Source organism: Helicoverpa armigera, chromosome 16, assembly GCF_030705265.1.
Source record: "Helicoverpa armigera isolate CAAS_96S chromosome 16, ASM3070526v1, whole genome shotgun sequence".
Taxonomy (NCBI): Eukaryota; Metazoa; Arthropoda; class Insecta; order Lepidoptera; family Noctuidae; genus Helicoverpa; species Helicoverpa armigera.
The window spans coordinates 1789643-1808587 of record NC_087135.1 but is presented as its reverse complement, the minus strand read 5'-3'; the positions used below and the strand labels follow the sequence as shown (position 1 = coordinate 1808587).

At 36.7% G+C, this 18945-nt stretch overlaps 1 protein-coding gene across 1 annotated transcript in view; it reads left to right on the top strand.

Annotated features, from left to right (window-relative positions):
• The window catches only part of LOC110369798 (fatty acid synthase), a 43424-nt gene that overhangs the window by 12123 nt on the left and 12356 nt on the right, over positions 1-18945 (top strand). The window contains exons 17-31 of the mRNA XM_064038426.1: positions 585-697; positions 1092-1282; positions 2347-2507; positions 3391-3648; positions 5366-5483; positions 6350-6610; positions 7056-7344; positions 7746-7891; positions 8679-8822; positions 9181-9284; positions 9746-9896; positions 14436-14607; positions 15364-15476; positions 15821-15985; positions 16509-16696. Coding sequence (XP_063894496.1) covers positions 585-697; positions 1092-1282; positions 2347-2507; positions 3391-3648; positions 5366-5483; positions 6350-6610; positions 7056-7344; positions 7746-7891; positions 8679-8822; positions 9181-9284; positions 9746-9896; positions 14436-14607; positions 15364-15476; positions 15821-15985; positions 16509-16696 — 2574 coding nt within the window. The remainder of the gene's footprint in view (positions 1-584; positions 698-1091; positions 1283-2346; positions 2508-3390; positions 3649-5365; positions 5484-6349; positions 6611-7055; positions 7345-7745; positions 7892-8678; positions 8823-9180; positions 9285-9745; positions 9897-14435; positions 14608-15363; positions 15477-15820; positions 15986-16508; positions 16697-18945) is intronic.

The window sequence follows — 18945 nt, the reverse complement described above, 5'->3', positions numbered from 1 at the left end:
GCTTTGTTTAAACAAAGCACACGTTTAGTTTGAAAAAACCTTCATTCTATCTTCAAATTATTCACACTGGCAGCTCCTAATGTAACAGCCAGCCAGTACCGTCATAAACGGTTTATGGTTTAATTATCATGATGACGTCACGTCAGACTTGTGACGTCACGTCGTCCGCTAATTCCCTATGCTGAGTAGTAAAGGGTATCCTGTGTTATATTATGAGGAGTGCTTTAGTTTCATATGTTTTTGTGAGTCGCATTTTCTACTCGAATAAGAAAAAAATTAATAGATAGGTTATTTAGAAAAAGTTATTTGAATTTACAACCAATAATTAAAATAAATCTAAAATGCTTTAAATAATGAAGATCTTATCCAGAATTAGAATAATTAATAGTCAGAACTATTCTATTTTAACGCTAACTGGTCTATCACTTTTGACAACCGGAATCTGAAAACTTTTTTTACAACGTTAAAAATCAAAATCATGTGGATACGCAAAGCCTTTCAAGATCTTAAACTACCTTTATTGTTTCCACAAAATAATATTCAATATTGGTAGCGTATATTAATAAAACTAGCATTGTTTACAGGCCACAGCTATCTTTCTTAGAAAAGGATGAACTGCGAACAGCGATGGAGCGAAACATACCAATATCTATAGAAGACGATGATTATAGGTTCCTGGAAGGACATGTGAGAGACGGTAAGATTTTTAGAATATTTACAAACAAAGGCAATAAATCCAGTTTCTGAAAATAAATTGTTTTTATTGGATATAGGTTTTTCTTATAAACCAGATTTCCAGGAAAATTACGGATTAGTTTCCACACCTAATTGTGGTGACAAGATTCTTTATGATTTATTATTTAATTATGACTACTATTTTAAAGACATACAGAATCTTTGTAAACAATGTTTAAATTGTAGGAGTATATTTTGTCTACTTTCTAATCCTATAAATATTCACAAACCGACTGGTCTGACAAGAAAAGATCCACGGTGTTATAAATGCATAAAAATAACGTTCGGGTTAGGTATCCCGATGAAAAAAAATATTGAAAACTTTGAACTACCTCTAAATCTTATTTACTTTGCAGGTATCAACGTGCTTCCAGAAGCAGCAATTCTAGTCCTTATTTGGGAAACTCTATCTATGCACATAGGTGTAAACTACATGGACCAATCCGTAGTCTTTCGAGATATACAATTTCATAGTGAAGTGAAGATAGATCCTGAAAACCCACTCAAACTCGCGATATCTATAAATAGGGGTAGCAACAAATTTGAGGTATGTAACCTATTTATTTCATAAGCCTGTATTAGATTGTCATCAATTTATGAGTAGTCGCACACTACAGATTATACAGTTGGCCGACATTTGAAGGTTAGCAAGAAATATAAAAAAAACCGGCCAAGTGCGAGTCGGAATCGCGCACGAAGGGTTCCGTACCATTATTTAGAAAATGAGCAAAAAAATCACGTTTGTTGTATGGGAACCCCTCAAAATTCTAGTTTTCAGTATTTGTTGTTACAGCGGCAACAGAAATACATCATCAACAATTTCAACTTTCTAACTATCACGGTTCATTAGATACCGCCTGGTGACAGACCGCCGGACGGACAGAGGAGCGAAAGCCCGTTTTACTCTTTGGGTACGGAACCCTAAAAATCGTGAATTTAGTCAAAGTTTTCAATGGTGCTAAATACCTGATCACCGACACCGGTTAAATACCTGACTTTTGTAATGTGCGTACTACCATTCATCTTCATACTGATTTATGAATCCAAACAAACTATCGGCCGACTTAAAGTTTGCAGTATGGTACTAAATGACCTTGATAGTCAAGACTTCAATGTGGTAAAATTTTAAATTAAATTAGGGAACTTGAAAGCAATTTAGGCTTGTTTCTGAACTAATTTGAGTAATAGAAACGTCTGAAATTAATTGGGGCTCTGTTATAAGGCAAATAGTTATCAGCAATCTGTGTATTTTGTTCTAAAGTTAATGAAGTTAAAAGCATTTATTTGGGACATAATTTAAGTAGTAAAGTAGGTCAATTTCGAAAAGGTCTTATTTACAAGGTCTTGTGCTATTAGCACATTTAAAGAATTTGATAGTTTTTACCCGACTTACTAAAAAGAAGGAGGTATTACTGATTGAAAGAGATGCAGTGGTAGGATCGAAGCACCTACGAGATCATTATTTATTATCTTCATCATCATCATCTTCCAGTTTTTGTTATTTTCAGCCATTTTTTCAAATGTATGTAATCAATGTAATAGTATGTAGGTACCCCCATTATGATGATAAAAATTGTGATAATTTTGACTATATATTTTAATAACTTTTAGGTCAATCAAAACGATACAAGAATTGCAAGTGGTATTGTGAGCAGTGTTAAAGTTGTGAAAATCTTCAAAGACTCGAAAGACTCTGAGAGTGATGAAGAAGAAATAGTTTTGGACCATGATGATGTTTACAAGATTTTGGAATCTCGTGGATATTCTTACAAGTAAGTTAATGACCAGTAATTAAGTATTATCTATCTGTACTCAATATTATTAAATGAAACATTTTTTCTTTGTTTATTCTCTGGCTTTGGCTACCCGAAGCCTCCGAAACTGCTAAACTGATTTGGAAAATTATTTAACTGTTAGGAAGCTACACTATCCCCCGTTGTCTTTGACTTTTTTAATCCTATTACTATAAGTAGTTTCCACGGGCGCGAGTGAAACCGCGGGAAACAAAAGTGTAAAAACAAAAATCTTATTCCTCGCATCTAAGATACACATGAAGTAAGTTTTCCATTCACGGCAGTCATTATCAGGTAATGTGCGACTTCATTCCGCCTTAATACCAACATCAACATGGAAATACTAGCCAATTTACTTTTAAACCATTATTCCGTAGCTACTTTTACTTCGTGTGAAACTTGTGCCATAAATTGAAGGAAATGAGGTAAACAGGAAAAGAGTATTAAATGAACTCTGAGAAAAAGGCTTTCATTGACAGGCTTTGGCTTTAAAATGTATAAATAATATACGTATCCTTTGGTAAAAAATATATGTTGCAGTACAGAATATTTCATTTTATTGTCACTATTTTTACATATATTTTCTTGTGAAAAATGTTCGTTTGGAATGAAATAAATTAAGAAGTATTATGTGTGCACTATCTTTTTATAATCACGATAAATATGACTTCCCTACGTGCATAACTATCTTAATTTAAACAAACCCTTGATACGAAAATATTACCTCCCATATTGTTAAAACAGATTAAAGAGCTTTGACTTTGACTTTAAAAATTCCTCAAGGTCTAAAACAATAATTAATTCAAAAAATACCTACCACATTATTTTGTTTAAATATTTACCTCCAGACTGTTTTTTCCAGAGGAAAATTCCGATCCATACAGTCATCAGTTCTCGACAGAAAAAAGGCTGTCATCCAATGGAATAACGACTGGGTAACATTTTTGGATTCCCTCATACAGCTCTCCACTCTATCCAGGAGTCACGAAGGAATATCAACTCCTAAGTTTATAAGGAAATTGAGAATCAGTGTAATTGAACATCAGAAAGCGAATTCTTTTGTTGTAAATGGTGTCAATTGTTTTGAAGCACAGTGTAATGAGATCCAAGGAATCATAAGGTGGGTTGTTTTTTGTGCAATTTTTCCTAACATTTATAGATCACGATAATGTTTTTGTTGCAATGGAAAAATGGGTGCACGAGATTGAGTATCTAGACACACGGCCGTGTGTCCGCCAAGTTCGAGCAAAAAAAGCGACACACCGGCCGTGGGTTATATTACACGAACCATTTCGGGCCAAATTCGACCCCCCTGTAACTCAAAATCTATTTTATTTACGCATATCAAATTTCTAGTATCTGTTGAGACCCCCTCACTTATCTAATATACAAAATTTCATTAATATACCTACTGTAGGTCTTGAGATATTGACGTTAGAAAATCGCTATTTTTACTATACACTCACTGACTGACTGATTCACTGACTCACTCATCAAAAACCTAGACCACTTCCAATGGTCGTATTGACTTGAAATTTGGCATGGAGGTAGGTCTTTATATCAAGGTAAAGGGAAAAATCTGAAAATGGCCAAGTGTGAGTCGGTTTCAAAATAATGAAGGTGTAATTTACTCAGTGTAAATTTATACCCCTAAGGAACTAAAACGAACTAAATTTAGCTATATTTATATAATATATCTTCGAATGGTCGTACCGATCTGAAATTCGTTACAAAGGTTTGTATTTAGTCAAAGTAAAAATCTGAAAACGGCCAAGTGTGAGTCACATTCGAAAATAACGAATGTGTAACTTTGATCCACGAACATAATTTAATAATAACATGTCATGTCAGTCAGTTTTTAAATCTAGTCCATTTAGTTAATCTAGTTCATTTCATTGTAAGAAGCATAGTGCATATTAAAAAATCTGAAAGATAGTATAAATGAGACATTTCCTTAACTAACTTAATCATAAGAAAAAAATAAAATAAACAACCTTACAAAAATAAATGAAATCCCACCCAAAACAAAAATGTGAAAGACTGCCAAGTTCGATAATATGGGAATGCTTCGCCTATAAAAGAAGTGAGATCTGAATAAGTACCAAGTTCCATACACATACCTCAGTTAAAAATAATTACTTTTTAATGATGTTTCTTGGCAAGTTTTAATAGAAAATTAAATACTTGATTCATTGCGTTTAGTAGGTTTATAACAAGGTGTATGAAAACTTGCCAAGTAACATCATTAAAAAGTAATTATTTTTAACTGAGGTATGTGTATGGAACTTGGTACTTATTCAGATCTCACTTCTTTTATAGGCGAAGCATTCCCATATTATCGAACTTGGCAGTCTTTCACATTTTTGTTTTGGGTGGGATGGGTTATTTAGTTGGTTTGGCTGAAATTTTATCGACAGCTTCGCTAAAATTATGTATTTTTATTTTACCATTAACATTAACGATTTGACAATCATTAATATGCTTTGAGTGCTTTTAAAGAAATAAAATTATTTATTGAAGTAGAATGAAACTAAAGAAATATAAATTATAATGACTCCACTATTTGCTAAAATTGCAAAATGTGTTCGTGGAAATCGAAAATGCTGTCAAATACTATACTTAACTATAAAGTCAATTCTATACGTGAACTATCAACTATAAGCATCTGTATTTGGCTGTGGGTATAGCACTAGCCAAATTTTATGGAAGTTCATATAATAATCACAAGCATGCTATTAAGTTTGGGTTTTATATTCATTTCGTCTAGGTATAATTCCTTGATTGGCATTTATATGTATATTGTGGCAAGATAATAAACTTAATTGTTGTTTTCTTAGATGTGCAGGTGCTGAACTGAGCAATATTACATTTATTGATAAACCTGTGATAGAACAAGAGCCTGGTAATTTGTTAACAAGAACTTTTTATCCGTACTACGCAATGGATAAGGTTGATGTGAGTATAAACATGATATTTTTTTGGTTTTACTAAGCCTAATACTGAAACAATACACATTATTAAGTGCTGTTCAAATATCATTCTATTTCAGTCACACTTAAAAAAGTTTCGTTAAAACAACTTTGCACTCACAAAAATATTTAAGTAAACTTTCAAAACTTCAAAAATTTTCAAGTATGCGGCATATAACTTACAACGGCGTATAACTTGTGATTCGTTTAAATTGAAAGCTAGCTTAAAATACAAGTTTAGAGCCAGCACTTCCTCACATTTTCTCATAGGATAAGCAAGACTCTTAATTGAATGTCAATCACTTGGAGCGTTCTTGGCACAAGATTTAATCTGCACGCTTGCATCTAGGATGAAAGCCAGCTGAATTTATACAAAATTCTTGATAAAAATATTCTGTATGACACTTTAGATAGGCAATTAGATATGACTATCTATTCGTTACGGTTCCATCCGTGTACAAAGAGAACTACTTTCCGAACTCTGAAAACAAGCATGTGTCCTATCTTAGGCTTCGGATTATCTGCATGGTAAAATTTCATATAAATCGGTTCAGTAGTTTTGGCGTGACGAGTTATGGCGTGTGCAAATGAACAGAGTTACTTTTGCATTATAAAGGGTACACGAGTGGCGTGATCATTGCATTTTGTAAAATATATAAAAAATCACAAAGCCAAAAGAAGCTATTATAAACAAGCTATCAGATATCCTTTTTGTGTGTTCAGAGGATTTTATCCAGAATTGGGGTGTGTTATTTTTATATTTTATTTGCCTACGTACCTTCACCAATTTATATTTTATTTCCAATATGTGTACCTACATGTCCACATAATATTCTGTACTTGTCATTTCAGTTAAAAACTGCGCTCCAAATAGTTCTTCAAATAATAGCTGACAATAGCACACTGAGAAGAATTAAAGCTACCCAAATTGTGACGTCTAACACAAATATAAATTGTATTATCAAAGAGATATCGGGTTCTATACCCAATGTGGTTATAGACGTAGCTTCAATTATAAATGCCAATATTGATTTTGATACTTTGGTAGTACAAAATTCTGATGTCGGGAAAGCTAATGTTTTTATTGTCGAAGATCTATTGGGAGATGAAAAGGTAAGATTGGTTTTGTTTTGTTATTGTGCCTAATTTCCGGTGTTTGTGTGGAAGTTGCGTTGATAATGATTATATTTTTGTTGTTGTTGTAAATAAATATGGGCGGGCCACCAACTACCGTTTGATGTATTATAAAATAGTCTGAAAAACACAGATTCTCAGCTGTATCCCGCTAGAATAGAGGCTGACCCCAACATAGTTGGGAAAAGGCTAGTCAGATGATGTATCATTATAAATAAACATTGCCAAACTTTATTGTAATTCTTTTTTGATGAATAAATAATTTTTTTTTTTTTTTTTTTTGAATTTTGAAATAGCCTGCGTGACATACATATATATTTTCTCCTACACCAAAATACCTCAAGTTACCAAGTAGCTACCAAGTAATAGATTCACACAAAGTTTCACCTATTCACTGCACCACATGTACCTCTTCTGCTTTCAGAAATTGGAGTCTCTGCGAAACATTTCAAAAGACAGCTTTATTTTAACCTTAGAATCTGGGGTACCAAAGCTCCAAGGTCTTGCAAACAAGTATTTTACCATCGTCAGTTCCATGTCAGATGGGAAGCAAATATTAATATTATTGAAAAGGCAAAATCAGAAGGAAGTAACTTATGTGCCTGTAAATTGTGATAATAAATTGGATTGGGTCCCGCGTGTGTATGCTGAACTTGAGAAAACGAAAAGGGTTGTGTTGGTGTCTGAAAGGCAGCCGTACTGTGGTGCTTTAGGTAATGTTATAGTTCTATAAATCGTTATATGGGGGTGCGTTTAGACCAAAAAATAAAACAAGAGCATTTAGGTTCCCAAACACTTTTTTGTACTCTTGAAAAGATTTTGATTAGGTGGTGTTAGAATGAGCAATTAGTCATTTGGTTTGAATGCACTCAAAAATATCTTTGCAAATTACTTTTGGCCTTTACGATATACTAAAATCATAAAACTGGGATCGATTTCGAAATAACACAACTATTTTTGAGTGACTTTTTTTGCTAGTTTGCGTATAAGTCTACAAGGTGGCATTTTGATGAGTGGAAAAGTCACCTCACTTGCACTTAAATAGTTACAAGGGTAATTTAGACCAGATTACAGGATGACCTGCCCATAAAAATGATTAAAATGCATTTTGCAGGTTTCGTCAAGCAATTACGAAGAAGCGGAGTGGATAAAATAGGCTTATTAGTCATTGATGATTTCCATGCTCCACCGTTCAATCCCAACACAGCGTTATATAAAAACCAACTGGATAAGAATCTTGCAATCAACATTTTTAGAAAGGTATGACGGTTTTGTTTTTATTTTTGCGATTATTGTATGCTAAATAAAGAATACTTTACGGATATGTCGCAAAAATATGTATATAAGGTACGATTAAGGGATTTTTGTGTATTATTTGTATTACCTTCAACCAAATTAAATGATTTTTGTTACCAATATTTTCTATATTTCCTAGCAAAGAAACATGGAACCCTATTTGTAATTCCTCGCAAGTTTTCGAAATGCTTTTCCTTGACGTTTGTAGGCGACAAGCTAACGATCTGTCAATATGTCTTGCGCACAATCTTGGCCTTTTAACACATCGCTACATGGGGCGGGAATTTAGCAATGTTGAAACAGTTTTGCTGCCGTCGTAAAGGAAATAAGTCGAAAAATATTATTGATGTGCTTGGGTCATAATTTTGGTGGTACAACATTTTCAAGTATCGATATGTTCCTGTGTAGTTCTGGAATTTCTTTAAAGCATGATTATTGTATGGAAGCTATTTAGATCACTTGAGAATTAAAATTAAATTCAGTAAAGAGCACACCTATGTCGGTTCAGCCGCCTAAAAACTACGGCGCCACAGACAGACACTCATAGCAGTCAAACTTACACGCCTATAACACGCCTCTTGTTCGTCGGGGTTAAAAGTTTTTTACACATTATAAAGTGTAATTCCAATACACATGTCTGTCGTTTGCGGCTGACGACCGACGGCTATGCACGCCAACGACGAGAGACACCTGTTTTGGAATTTCACCTTTATAATCATGCTCGTAGTTCTATGTTAATTATATTTTCTAGGGTCAATGGGGAGCATATTACTATACTGCAGCCACAAACTCAACTAACATCAGGAACGTGACTCTCACCAGTCCTGATGGAGATTTAGATAATCTGAAGTGGACTGAAGCACCCCCTACAAATGCTGGGAATAATTTGGTACAGGTAAGCAAAAGTAGGGGAAGAGGCCGCAGTCCTATACTGCAGTAAAAACGCTCACGAAGCTATTTTACAGTTCTCGAAGCCGATTACTATTATATACATAACGTAGGGACTTCCAGAATAATTCATATGCAAGAATCAAAACAAGGTTTAGCTCTTGTCAAATAATTTTTGGAGTCATCTCTTCGATGATTGCCGCTTGGAGTCGACCATTTGAGTAATACTTTGTTTATACGTTTTGACTGTGTTCATTGCCTAGTCGCTTGTAGCCATTTCCAGAACGGAAAAGTTATTTGATGAAAGCTGACGCACTGCAATATGATAACCATTTTTATATTTTTTTTCCTCCGTATACTTTTAGGTTTCTTATGCTGGCATATCTCTGAAAGACGTACAAAAAGCAGTAAGCAATAACAGGGAAGATAAACAATGTTTCGGGATGGACTTCAGTGGAATCGATAGAGAGTAAGTTTTTAGCTTCCACTGCGATCTTACTTGTATTCTAAAGTCTTTGGTTTTCAAACTAAACTTCACTTGAACACTTAGGATACAGTATTAGTAGTATTGTGTAATAGTTTTGACTTTATACGACAGAATACGAATTGATAAATTATTAAAGGTAATTGATAAGTTAAAAGGTAACTCTGTCAGTATATCTGTCTGTTACACTTTCATGCCAAAACTACTGAACCGATCTAAATGGGTCTCCAGATAATGTAAACTTAAGAAAGGATATGCTTTTAACCCAGTTGAAGTAGTTTAGTGGGGGCGCGGGTAGACCCGTCAGGAAAAGCGTTATTTTTTTAAATCGTAGGATTCAAAAGTACCTAGGCGTTTTTTCTCCTGAAGTTTTAATCCGTTTCTTAAGCACGAGTATGTAAGAAATAAAACCTTTGACTTTGAATCGAACAATTATTTCTTCACAGTGGTGACAGGGTAATGGGCTTAGTTCCTGGTGGTGCATTGAGCAGTACTGTTGAAGCAGACTCGACACTCCTGTGGCCGGTACCAGATCACTGGACATTGCAAGACGCTGCAACCGTACCACTGCCATTCGCGCTAGCTTATTATTGCTTAGTAAGTGTTTTAGTATCATTTTGTGTTCTTCAATTTGTTAATAGTTCATTGAAGAGCTCGTGGCTAGTGACAGTCACACAGATCGATCTTTAGGTTAAAAAACAAATATCCTCTTATCCAACTTCTAATTTTAATCGTCCCATCGATAAAAATCTATATCAATCCTATGTATGAAACTTTTACTTTGAATCAAACGTCCGAGGAATAAAAATGTAAACCAATATTATTAAGCTGAATACTTAAAAATCTTAAAAACTAATGGACTCATTTGCAAAATTATTTCATTGTTACGTAGCCTATTTATTAATGAAGGCTAAAATTACCTTTTGTACGCGGGTAAAACCGCCGGCTAAAGTTAGTTATCTGATAACATTTAACACATTCAGTATTCATTTTAATTAAACCTAACATTTCCCGAATTTAAACACAAAAGCGACTGACACTAGCACACCAAAATCTCCTCCTATTTTAAACTCTGTTAATAATTAAACATTGTAACATTTTCTGAAAGGAAAACAGCCACCCACAACTAAACCACATCAGTATATACAATTTAATAAAACATCCTACCTTCAAAGAAACACATACATAAATTAACATCATCTAGATAGTATAAAGACAAGAAAATAAGATCTTTACAAGACAAACGTCTAAAAGAAAGTGAACGTCGGAAGCTACGAATATAAGTAGGATTCTGTTTGATAAAATATTCATTTAAATGGGTTCATTTTACTCCCGAGATACTTACTGCATATACATAGGGAAATATAACATGTATGTATGTACAAACAGTTACTGAATGCGTAAACTTGAGAAGCATCTGTGGACTTGCGTTTAATCCGTACGTAATATTGTAAATGTGAAAGGAAATCTGTCTGTTGTGCTTTTATGCCAAATCTACTAAATCCATTTAATTTAGGTAAATATTTGGTATATAATATAATAGCCTTTTTTTGGTGGGAAATCAAATGAATCCCACTGTGGTTGCAGCCTGAAGAAGGGCACCCTTACTGACTAAAACCCACCATGTTCCTTCTTAGACCCTTCGGACCTGATGGGCCCCACCGGCAGATAGGTTCAATTTGACATAAATAATATAATACCTACTACTTTTTATTTTCATCATCATCATCTCAGCCATAGGACGTCCACTGCTGAACATAGGCCTCCCCCTTTGATCTCCACAGATACCTGTTGGAAGCGACCTGCATCCAGCGTCTTCCGGCGACCTTTATAAGGTCGTCTGTCCACCTCGTTGGTGGACGTCCTACGCTGCGCTTGCTAGTCCGTGGTCTCCACTCCAGCACTTTTCGGCCCCATCGGCCATCTGCTCTGCGAGCAATATGGCCTGCCCATTGCCACTTCAACTTGCTAATCCGGTGGGCTATATCGGTGACTTTGGTTCGTCTACGGATCTCCTCGTTTCGGATTCGATCACGTAGAGAAACACCGAGCATAGCCCTCTCCATAGCTCGTTGAGCGACTTTGAGCTTTGAGATGAGGCCGATAGTGAGTGACCACGTTTCGGTGCCGTAAGTCATCACTGGTAACACACATTGGTTGAAGACTTTCGTCTTGAGGCACTGAGGTATGTCGGACGAAAAGACATTGCGTAGTTTCCCGAACGCTGCCCAGCCGAGTTGGATTCGGCGGTTGACCTCTTTCTCGAAGTTGGACCTACCTAATTGGACTACTTGTCCTAGGTAGATATATGAGTCAACAACTTCGAGTACCGAGCTTCCAACAGAGACTGGGGTGGGCTCAACATGGACATTTGACATAACTTTCGTCTTGTCCATGTTCATTTTCAGGCCCACCCGTTGTGAAACTCGGTCGAGGCCTTCGAGCATCATACTGAGTTCCTCCATCGACTTTGCCATGACTACGATGTCGTCGGCAAACCGAAGGTGAGTGATGTATTCGCCGTTGATGTTGATGCCAAGTCCTTGCCATTCCAGGAGCTTGAAGGCGTCTTCCATTGCGGCGGTAAACAGTTTCGGGGAGATAACGTCCCCCTGTCTTACGCCTCTTCTCAATGGAATCGGCTTCGTGCTATGCTCCTGTACTCGGACCGACATGGTGGCGTTATCATACAAACACTTCAACACCTCGATGTACCGATAGTCAATATGGCATCGTTGGAGTGACTCAAGTACCGCCCATGTTTCCACCGAATCGAAGGCTTTCTCATAGTCCACAAACGCTAAGCATAATGGCAAGTTATACTCCTCGGTCTTCTGTATAACTTGCCGCAGCGTATGGATGTGGTCTATGGTACTAAAGCCTCTTCGGAAACCGGCTTGTTCGGGAGGCTGGAAGTCATCAAGCCTGTGTTCGAGACGGTTCGTGATAACCCTTGAAAACAGCTTATAAACATGGCTTAGAAGTGTGATGGGTCTGTAGTTCTTCAATAAGCTGTTGTCACCTTTTTTGAAGAACAACACCACCCCACCCCTGCTCCATGCTTCAGGCGTTTTGCCCTCGGACAGGACGGAGTTAAAGAGCTTCTGGAGGACTTTAAGTACCGGTGTTCCACCCGCTCTCAGAAGCTCTGAAGTGATTCCGTCCTCACCCGGCGCCTTGTTGTTCTTAAGCTGCTTCAGGGCCATCCTAATCTCGTACAGACTGATGTCCGGGATATCTTCGGTATAATGTCGGGACAGCTTGGCTCTTGGATCTCCTGCCAAGCTGTCAACGGACTTTGCGACCGAAGTGTATAACTGTCCATAGAACCACTCGATCTCGCCTAATACCTCTGCCTTGGTCGACGCTATGCTGCCATCCTCCCGTTTCAGCTTAGTCATCTGGCTTTGCCCAATAGACTTGTCCTTTGCGAACACTTTGGAGCCTTGGTTTCGCTGTATGGTCTCTTTAACACGATTCGTATTAAAGAGACGCAGATCGTGTCGCAAGGACTTGGATATTTGTCTATTGAGCTGCCTATATGACTTCGCATCGTGGGAAGACTGCAACTGTAGCAAGCGTCGTTCAGCCATGAGGTTTAAGGTTTGCTCGGTTAGTTTCTGAGGTCTATCTTTACGGCAGGGTCTAAAAAACTTAGACCCTACCGTGCGGACAGTTTCCACTAGTCCGTCGTTGATCTCGTCCACTGACACTAAGTTCTCGAGGCAAGCAAAGCGATTAGAGAGCTCGAGTTGAAAGCTTTCCGGGTTTTGAATATGGGACCGAGTAGGTCGGAGCGTAGACTTCATCAGACTGGACCTTTCAAGTTTAACATTGATATTCAGCGAGGCTCTTACGATTCGGTGATCGCTACCGGTTTTTACCCTGTTGATCACAGAGACATCGCTGAATATCCGTTTCTTGTCGGTCATGAAGAAGTCTATCTCGTTTCTCGTGAAACCATCGGGACTCAACCAGGTCCATTTCCTGTGAGGCGGCTTCTGGAAGAAAGAGTTCATCATGAAGAGTTCCTCTTTCTCCAGAAAGTCGGCCAGCCTCTGTCCCCTAGGGTTCCGTTGCCCATATCCAAATTGCCCCACTCTCAACTCATCACCGCTCTTCTTGCCCAACCTAGCGTTAAAGTCCCCCATAACAACAGTGAAGTGGGTTTTGGAACTATGTATGGCCCTACTTACGTCCTCATACATAGTCTCCACCTCATCATCGGAGTGTGACGAGGTCGGTGCGTATACCTGAATGACCTTCAACGAATATCTTTCAGATATTCTGAGTATTAGGTATATCACCCTGTTCGACACACTGTCGATGGTTGTTATGTTGTTTACGAGGGACTTGTGAACGAGAAACCCGACACCACCTTGGGACTTTTGGTCGCCCTCCCGGTAGTAGAGCAAGTTACCAGACTTCAGGGTTACGGTGTCCTCTCCCTCTCTACGGACTTCGCATAACCCTATAATGTCCCAATGTAACTTGCTCAACTCCTCTTCCAGCTCGCATATCTTTTCGTCAGTCCTCAATGTGCGTATGTTGTGTGTTACCAGGGCCAGTCGTCGTGGGGGTGGGTAGCCGGATCTCTTCCGGAGATTCTTAGCACCCCCTGCTCCGCCGTTACCTTGACCGCTACCCGCGCCAGGGATAGCGGAGCTGCCGGGGACTGGGGGCCTGGTTTCTGTGCTTTTCATAAGGGGGGTAGTTGCCTTTAATCGCCACGCTTGGTAGGCGGGTTGGCGATCGCAGTGAGGATGTGCAGTACGCGGAGGACGCTGCTGCCCGACCTCCGGTTTGTCCCTTAGTCGCCTCTTACGACACCCACGGGATGATTTGGGGGGAGCGCAATTCTAAGCCGGCGTCCCACGGCTTTTTATTTTAAGAACGCATTAAAGCAAGAAGAACCGCGGCATACAGTTAACTCTACAGAGACCCGACTTGCACTTTATCCGACCCTTTAATTACTGGATATTTTCATAGAAAACGTTCTTAATTTAATAAAAACATAACCCAAATCTATTCCGATAATTTCTAAAACAGAAACTCGCTTATACCGAACATGACACTACATTCACGCGTTATTTGATTCTAGACTTTATTTCTTTAGCAATAAGGTGTTCTTTGCAGGTTTTAAAGGGGAATCTATCAAAACATCGAACGGTTTTCGTGACGGGCGGAGCTGGGGCATTAGGACAAGCTGTGATAGCAATATGCTTGTCTATGGAATGTACTGTGTTTACAACTGTCAGCAGTGTTCCAAAGAAAAACATGCTACTTCGACTGTTTCCTAAACTTGATGGTGAGTACTTCAAATATACAGATATCAATAAATGATAATGTTTTTTTAGTTAATACTGAATTTCAATCAAATAGTTACAAAATGCTCAAAATAATAAAACCTTGTTGCCTCTTATACCGTGAAAAATATTTTTAATGGCTGTTTCCAAAAACAAATAAAATAACAATCATTATGTGTCACTATTTTAGTAAGTCTCAATGGGCCTCAACGTGTTGCCTTCGGCCACACGTTCACCTCCCAAAAATCGGGAACTCTATAACCTCACGGTGTCGAAAAGACACGAACGTTCATTTGTTTTGAACACAACATACAGTACCAACTGTATTTACTGTTTTCCAAAGGGTTGTTGTATTGATGTCAAGATGAAATTGATCTCACGTTATACAGGAATCAGAAATCGGCGTTACTATGACAACTGTACATTATCGTTTCAATTTCCTATCGACATTTCCAAATCGGGAATTGGATAGCATGATGGAATGTAAACAAACTCCTTACTATTGGAATTAAGGATTTTGGAGAGGTTTCGAATAGCCAAAACAATATTGTTAAATGTCAACTCTGTTTATACCTGTATTTGTTTTTTTTTTGTTATAGCAAACTGTATGCTATAGTTAGATAATAATGCGGGGGTGACTATATTCTATTCATTAATTATAAAGCTAAATACACAGTTTGTTTGGTTGTCTAAATTGAAAATATTGTGTTTAAATTGAAAATAATGTTTTATTTATTAAAATTCATTTGTTATTTCAGAGAACAATATCGGCTATTCTCGTGACGATTCGTTCCTGACGATGATAAAATATAATTCCAAAAATAAAACTTGTGATTTAGTCATTAATTGTACTAGTGGATATCTGCGGGAGGTAAGTTATATCGAACTAATTCATCGAGCATCATTATTTGCCAAGCATTTTCCCAACTATTTTGGGATCCCCGACAAGTCTAAATGACAGCTTCTGAGTACCAATGTTTTACATGAAGCGATAGCCTATCTGACCTCCTCAACCCAGTTAACTGTATAGCCCAATACCTATCTCTCGTTACACTGGATGTCAGACTTTTTGGCTTTTCACTAGCTTCAACGATCCCGAAAGATGTTCAAATCCCAGCCAGTACCCAGTATCAGATTTCATTATTTATAGGGACCCCAAAATAAGAATCTTAACAGGTGTAAGTGGCAGGATACTAATATTTATTTTCGTTTTAGGCTGCGATGAAGTGTGTCGGATTTCTCGGCTGCTTTTTAGATCTCAGCACTTATGATGTGAATGAAAATCGAGATATTGGCATGTCTTTCCTGGAGAGGGATAGGTCTTATATGGCTGTAGACTTTTCTAGTATATTTAGACCGGAGAACGTGAAGGATAAAAAGGTAAGGGAGAAAAAACTTGGTGGCAGTAAATTATGTATGTTAATAAAGAGTGTTTATTTATAACTTATATACTAAATAGATATATTATATTAGATCTTTTAGTTCTTTTAATAAGTATAAACTCAAAAACAGTGTTATTTTCAAAAGGTTTTATTTTCTCAAGCTCCTTCTCTCTAAGGTCATCCACCTTTGTAAAAGTAATTAATCTACCAACAAAAGTGGTTGTTTGCGCTGCGAAAGTATTTTTTGGACAAATCTAACAAAGATGCTTTTACATTGACGTATTTTCTAACAAATTTTCTTAAGTTTAATAGTATGAAATACAAAAGTGATAAAAATGACAATATCCCGACTCCACGTCCATACTTAAAGGTTAAATAAATAGCCATATGAAAATGCTTCTATTTTCAACCTACATGCTAACTAATACTTTTTCCTTATTCTTTATTTCTCATATTATTTGTAATAGTCTTTTCTTATTTCTTAGTTCTTCCACAAGTATCTATGTAACGATTTCTTACAGATCCTTCAACGATTAATAACCGAAGGTATAGCAACAGGCATTGTGAGACCAATCACTAGGGTAGAATATCTACCAAATGATATTTCAAGGGCATTCAGGTTACTTTCATCTAGTAAACACGTGGGCAAAGTTTTGATAAGAATGAGGAGTCCAGAAATTATGAAGCAAGGATTTGATGTGGCGCCGAAGTAAGTACCAATTTGGCCACTCACTTACGTGCTTATTTATATTTTAACATTTTTACAAAGTCTGTATCAAACGTAACTGTAAAGTTGTCACCGATATTTTTGAGTCACTATGATTCGGAATTACCTCGTCTTGTTCGATGTGTGTCTTACTTGGAGGGATACTATATACAAACTATGACAAAGTAAAGTATAGTATGCACCCTACATTCTGCAGTGCAGAGTGTTATTTATTATTTTTGAATTTATCCAAACTTGACTGTCAGACGTCGAAGTTGTCTGTCTATCATTTAAAAGTTCAAACAACCAATATTGAAATGTGAGACATTAATGAACAATTAGGTAATGTTGTATTAATGAGATGTTTTATTATGTGTAGAATGTTATGCAATTATAAACTTAACCTCATCTTTAATGAATGAAGTTTATATTTTAAACTTCTATGATCGTTTAACTTTATAACTGTTATGTAAGGCCTAAGTCAAGAGTCTATCGACTTTCACTTGTTCTGTATTTGACGTCAAATAAATATTTATTTGTAATAGTCAATAGGACTCTTTTATTCTTATGACCTTTCATAAAATGACTACGATAATACCATAGTTGATGTATTTCTGAAGAAAAGTATATTTACAACTCTATCTTTAAAATATTTTTGTGATTGATAGAATGAAATGGCGATGGAAATTTATTACAGCTTTCATTTCGAATCGGTTTTATATTTAAACGGAATTTTTATTGTTCGATCATCAAATTCTTACATAAAGCATGAATAAGTTATGTCATTATTTAAATTGAATTTAAAGAAATATTCTGTAAGGACATGCCTTTGCTGATCCACATTAAGACCGTCGTCGATACAATAACATGTCACGTTCCGCAAGTAAAGCATTAATATTCTAGAAACTAAGTAATCTGATTAAGCAATATGTATTGTATGTTATAATTGGATTTAATAAAAAATCTGACTTCGGACTGAACGCTTGTTTCCATCTGCCACCTGTTCTCCTGGATATACTTCATGGCGACCCTGCTATATAAAACGAATTACAGAAATAACAACCAAAAATTAAGACAACCTGAATGAAGAAAAATTCTGAATTGAAGAAACATCAAGAAAGAAGAAACATCAAGAAAGAAGAAACATCAAAAAAAAAGAAACATCAAGAAAGAAGAAACAATTTAAATACAAGAAAGAAGCAGAAAAAAAAAAAAACTTCAAGAAAGAAGATGGGAAAATCTTATTCAAAAGAAGAAGTTGTAATAGCTCAAAATGCAAACGGTAAAGCCAATGCCAGCACCAGTCAAGACTTTGGACCACTGATCAGTATTGAGAAAATTCTTTTGATTATAATACTGATTGTTTTACTTCTCGGAGCACTTTATTTCATCGCGAAAAAGTGCCAAAAAAGCGCAGTAAAAGTCTTAAGAAGAGAACTCAACGCCAGTACATTTAGTGTTGTTTCTCAACCCCAAGCAACATCGACGGTTTAGAACGAGGTGTCCAGGGATTTGCCCGGCCCACGGAGTCCAGGGTATAGCCCGGCCCAGTACCAGCGGAGTCCAGGGAATGTCCCGGCCCACGGAGTCCAGGGTATAGCCCGGCCCAGTACCAGCGGAGTCCAGGGATTGTCCCGGCAGCGGAGTCAGCACCACATCCAGCGAAACTGTCACCTCAAGCCTCGGAGTCTCCGTCGTCGCTAGCAAGTCGCTCCTTTGTATCAGGTTTCATTATTTTATTTAATTATGCATAGTTAAGTATTCAGTTGCCTATAAGTTAGTAAATTCACTAAATAACTATGAGCTAAGTATCTTTTGTAATGACTTTAAACGAGTTGCTATCTATATCAAGCAAATTGAAAGAAATTAAGGATTATCTTATAAAAATCGGTCCTGTACGGAGACAGACATCCGATACAGCAGAACAAAAAGTTTTACTAGCTCAATCGGAATATTGTAAGTTGGAGTGTATTTTGCTTGAGGTGCAAAGAAAAATTGAAAACTCTGAATTAAGTTCTGATAGTTTAAAGACAATTAACTCTATCATAAATAATATACATATTTGTTATAATAAGATCATTAGTTTATGTAATATAACTTCGAAATCATCAAAGATGGCTACAGAATCATTTAATTTAAAAACAGCTATTGCACTTTTACCCATAATGACTGATAAGGAACAAGACACTAAGCGTTTGATAGATGGTATCCAATTATACAGTTCAATGATCACGGATAACACCAAAAACCTA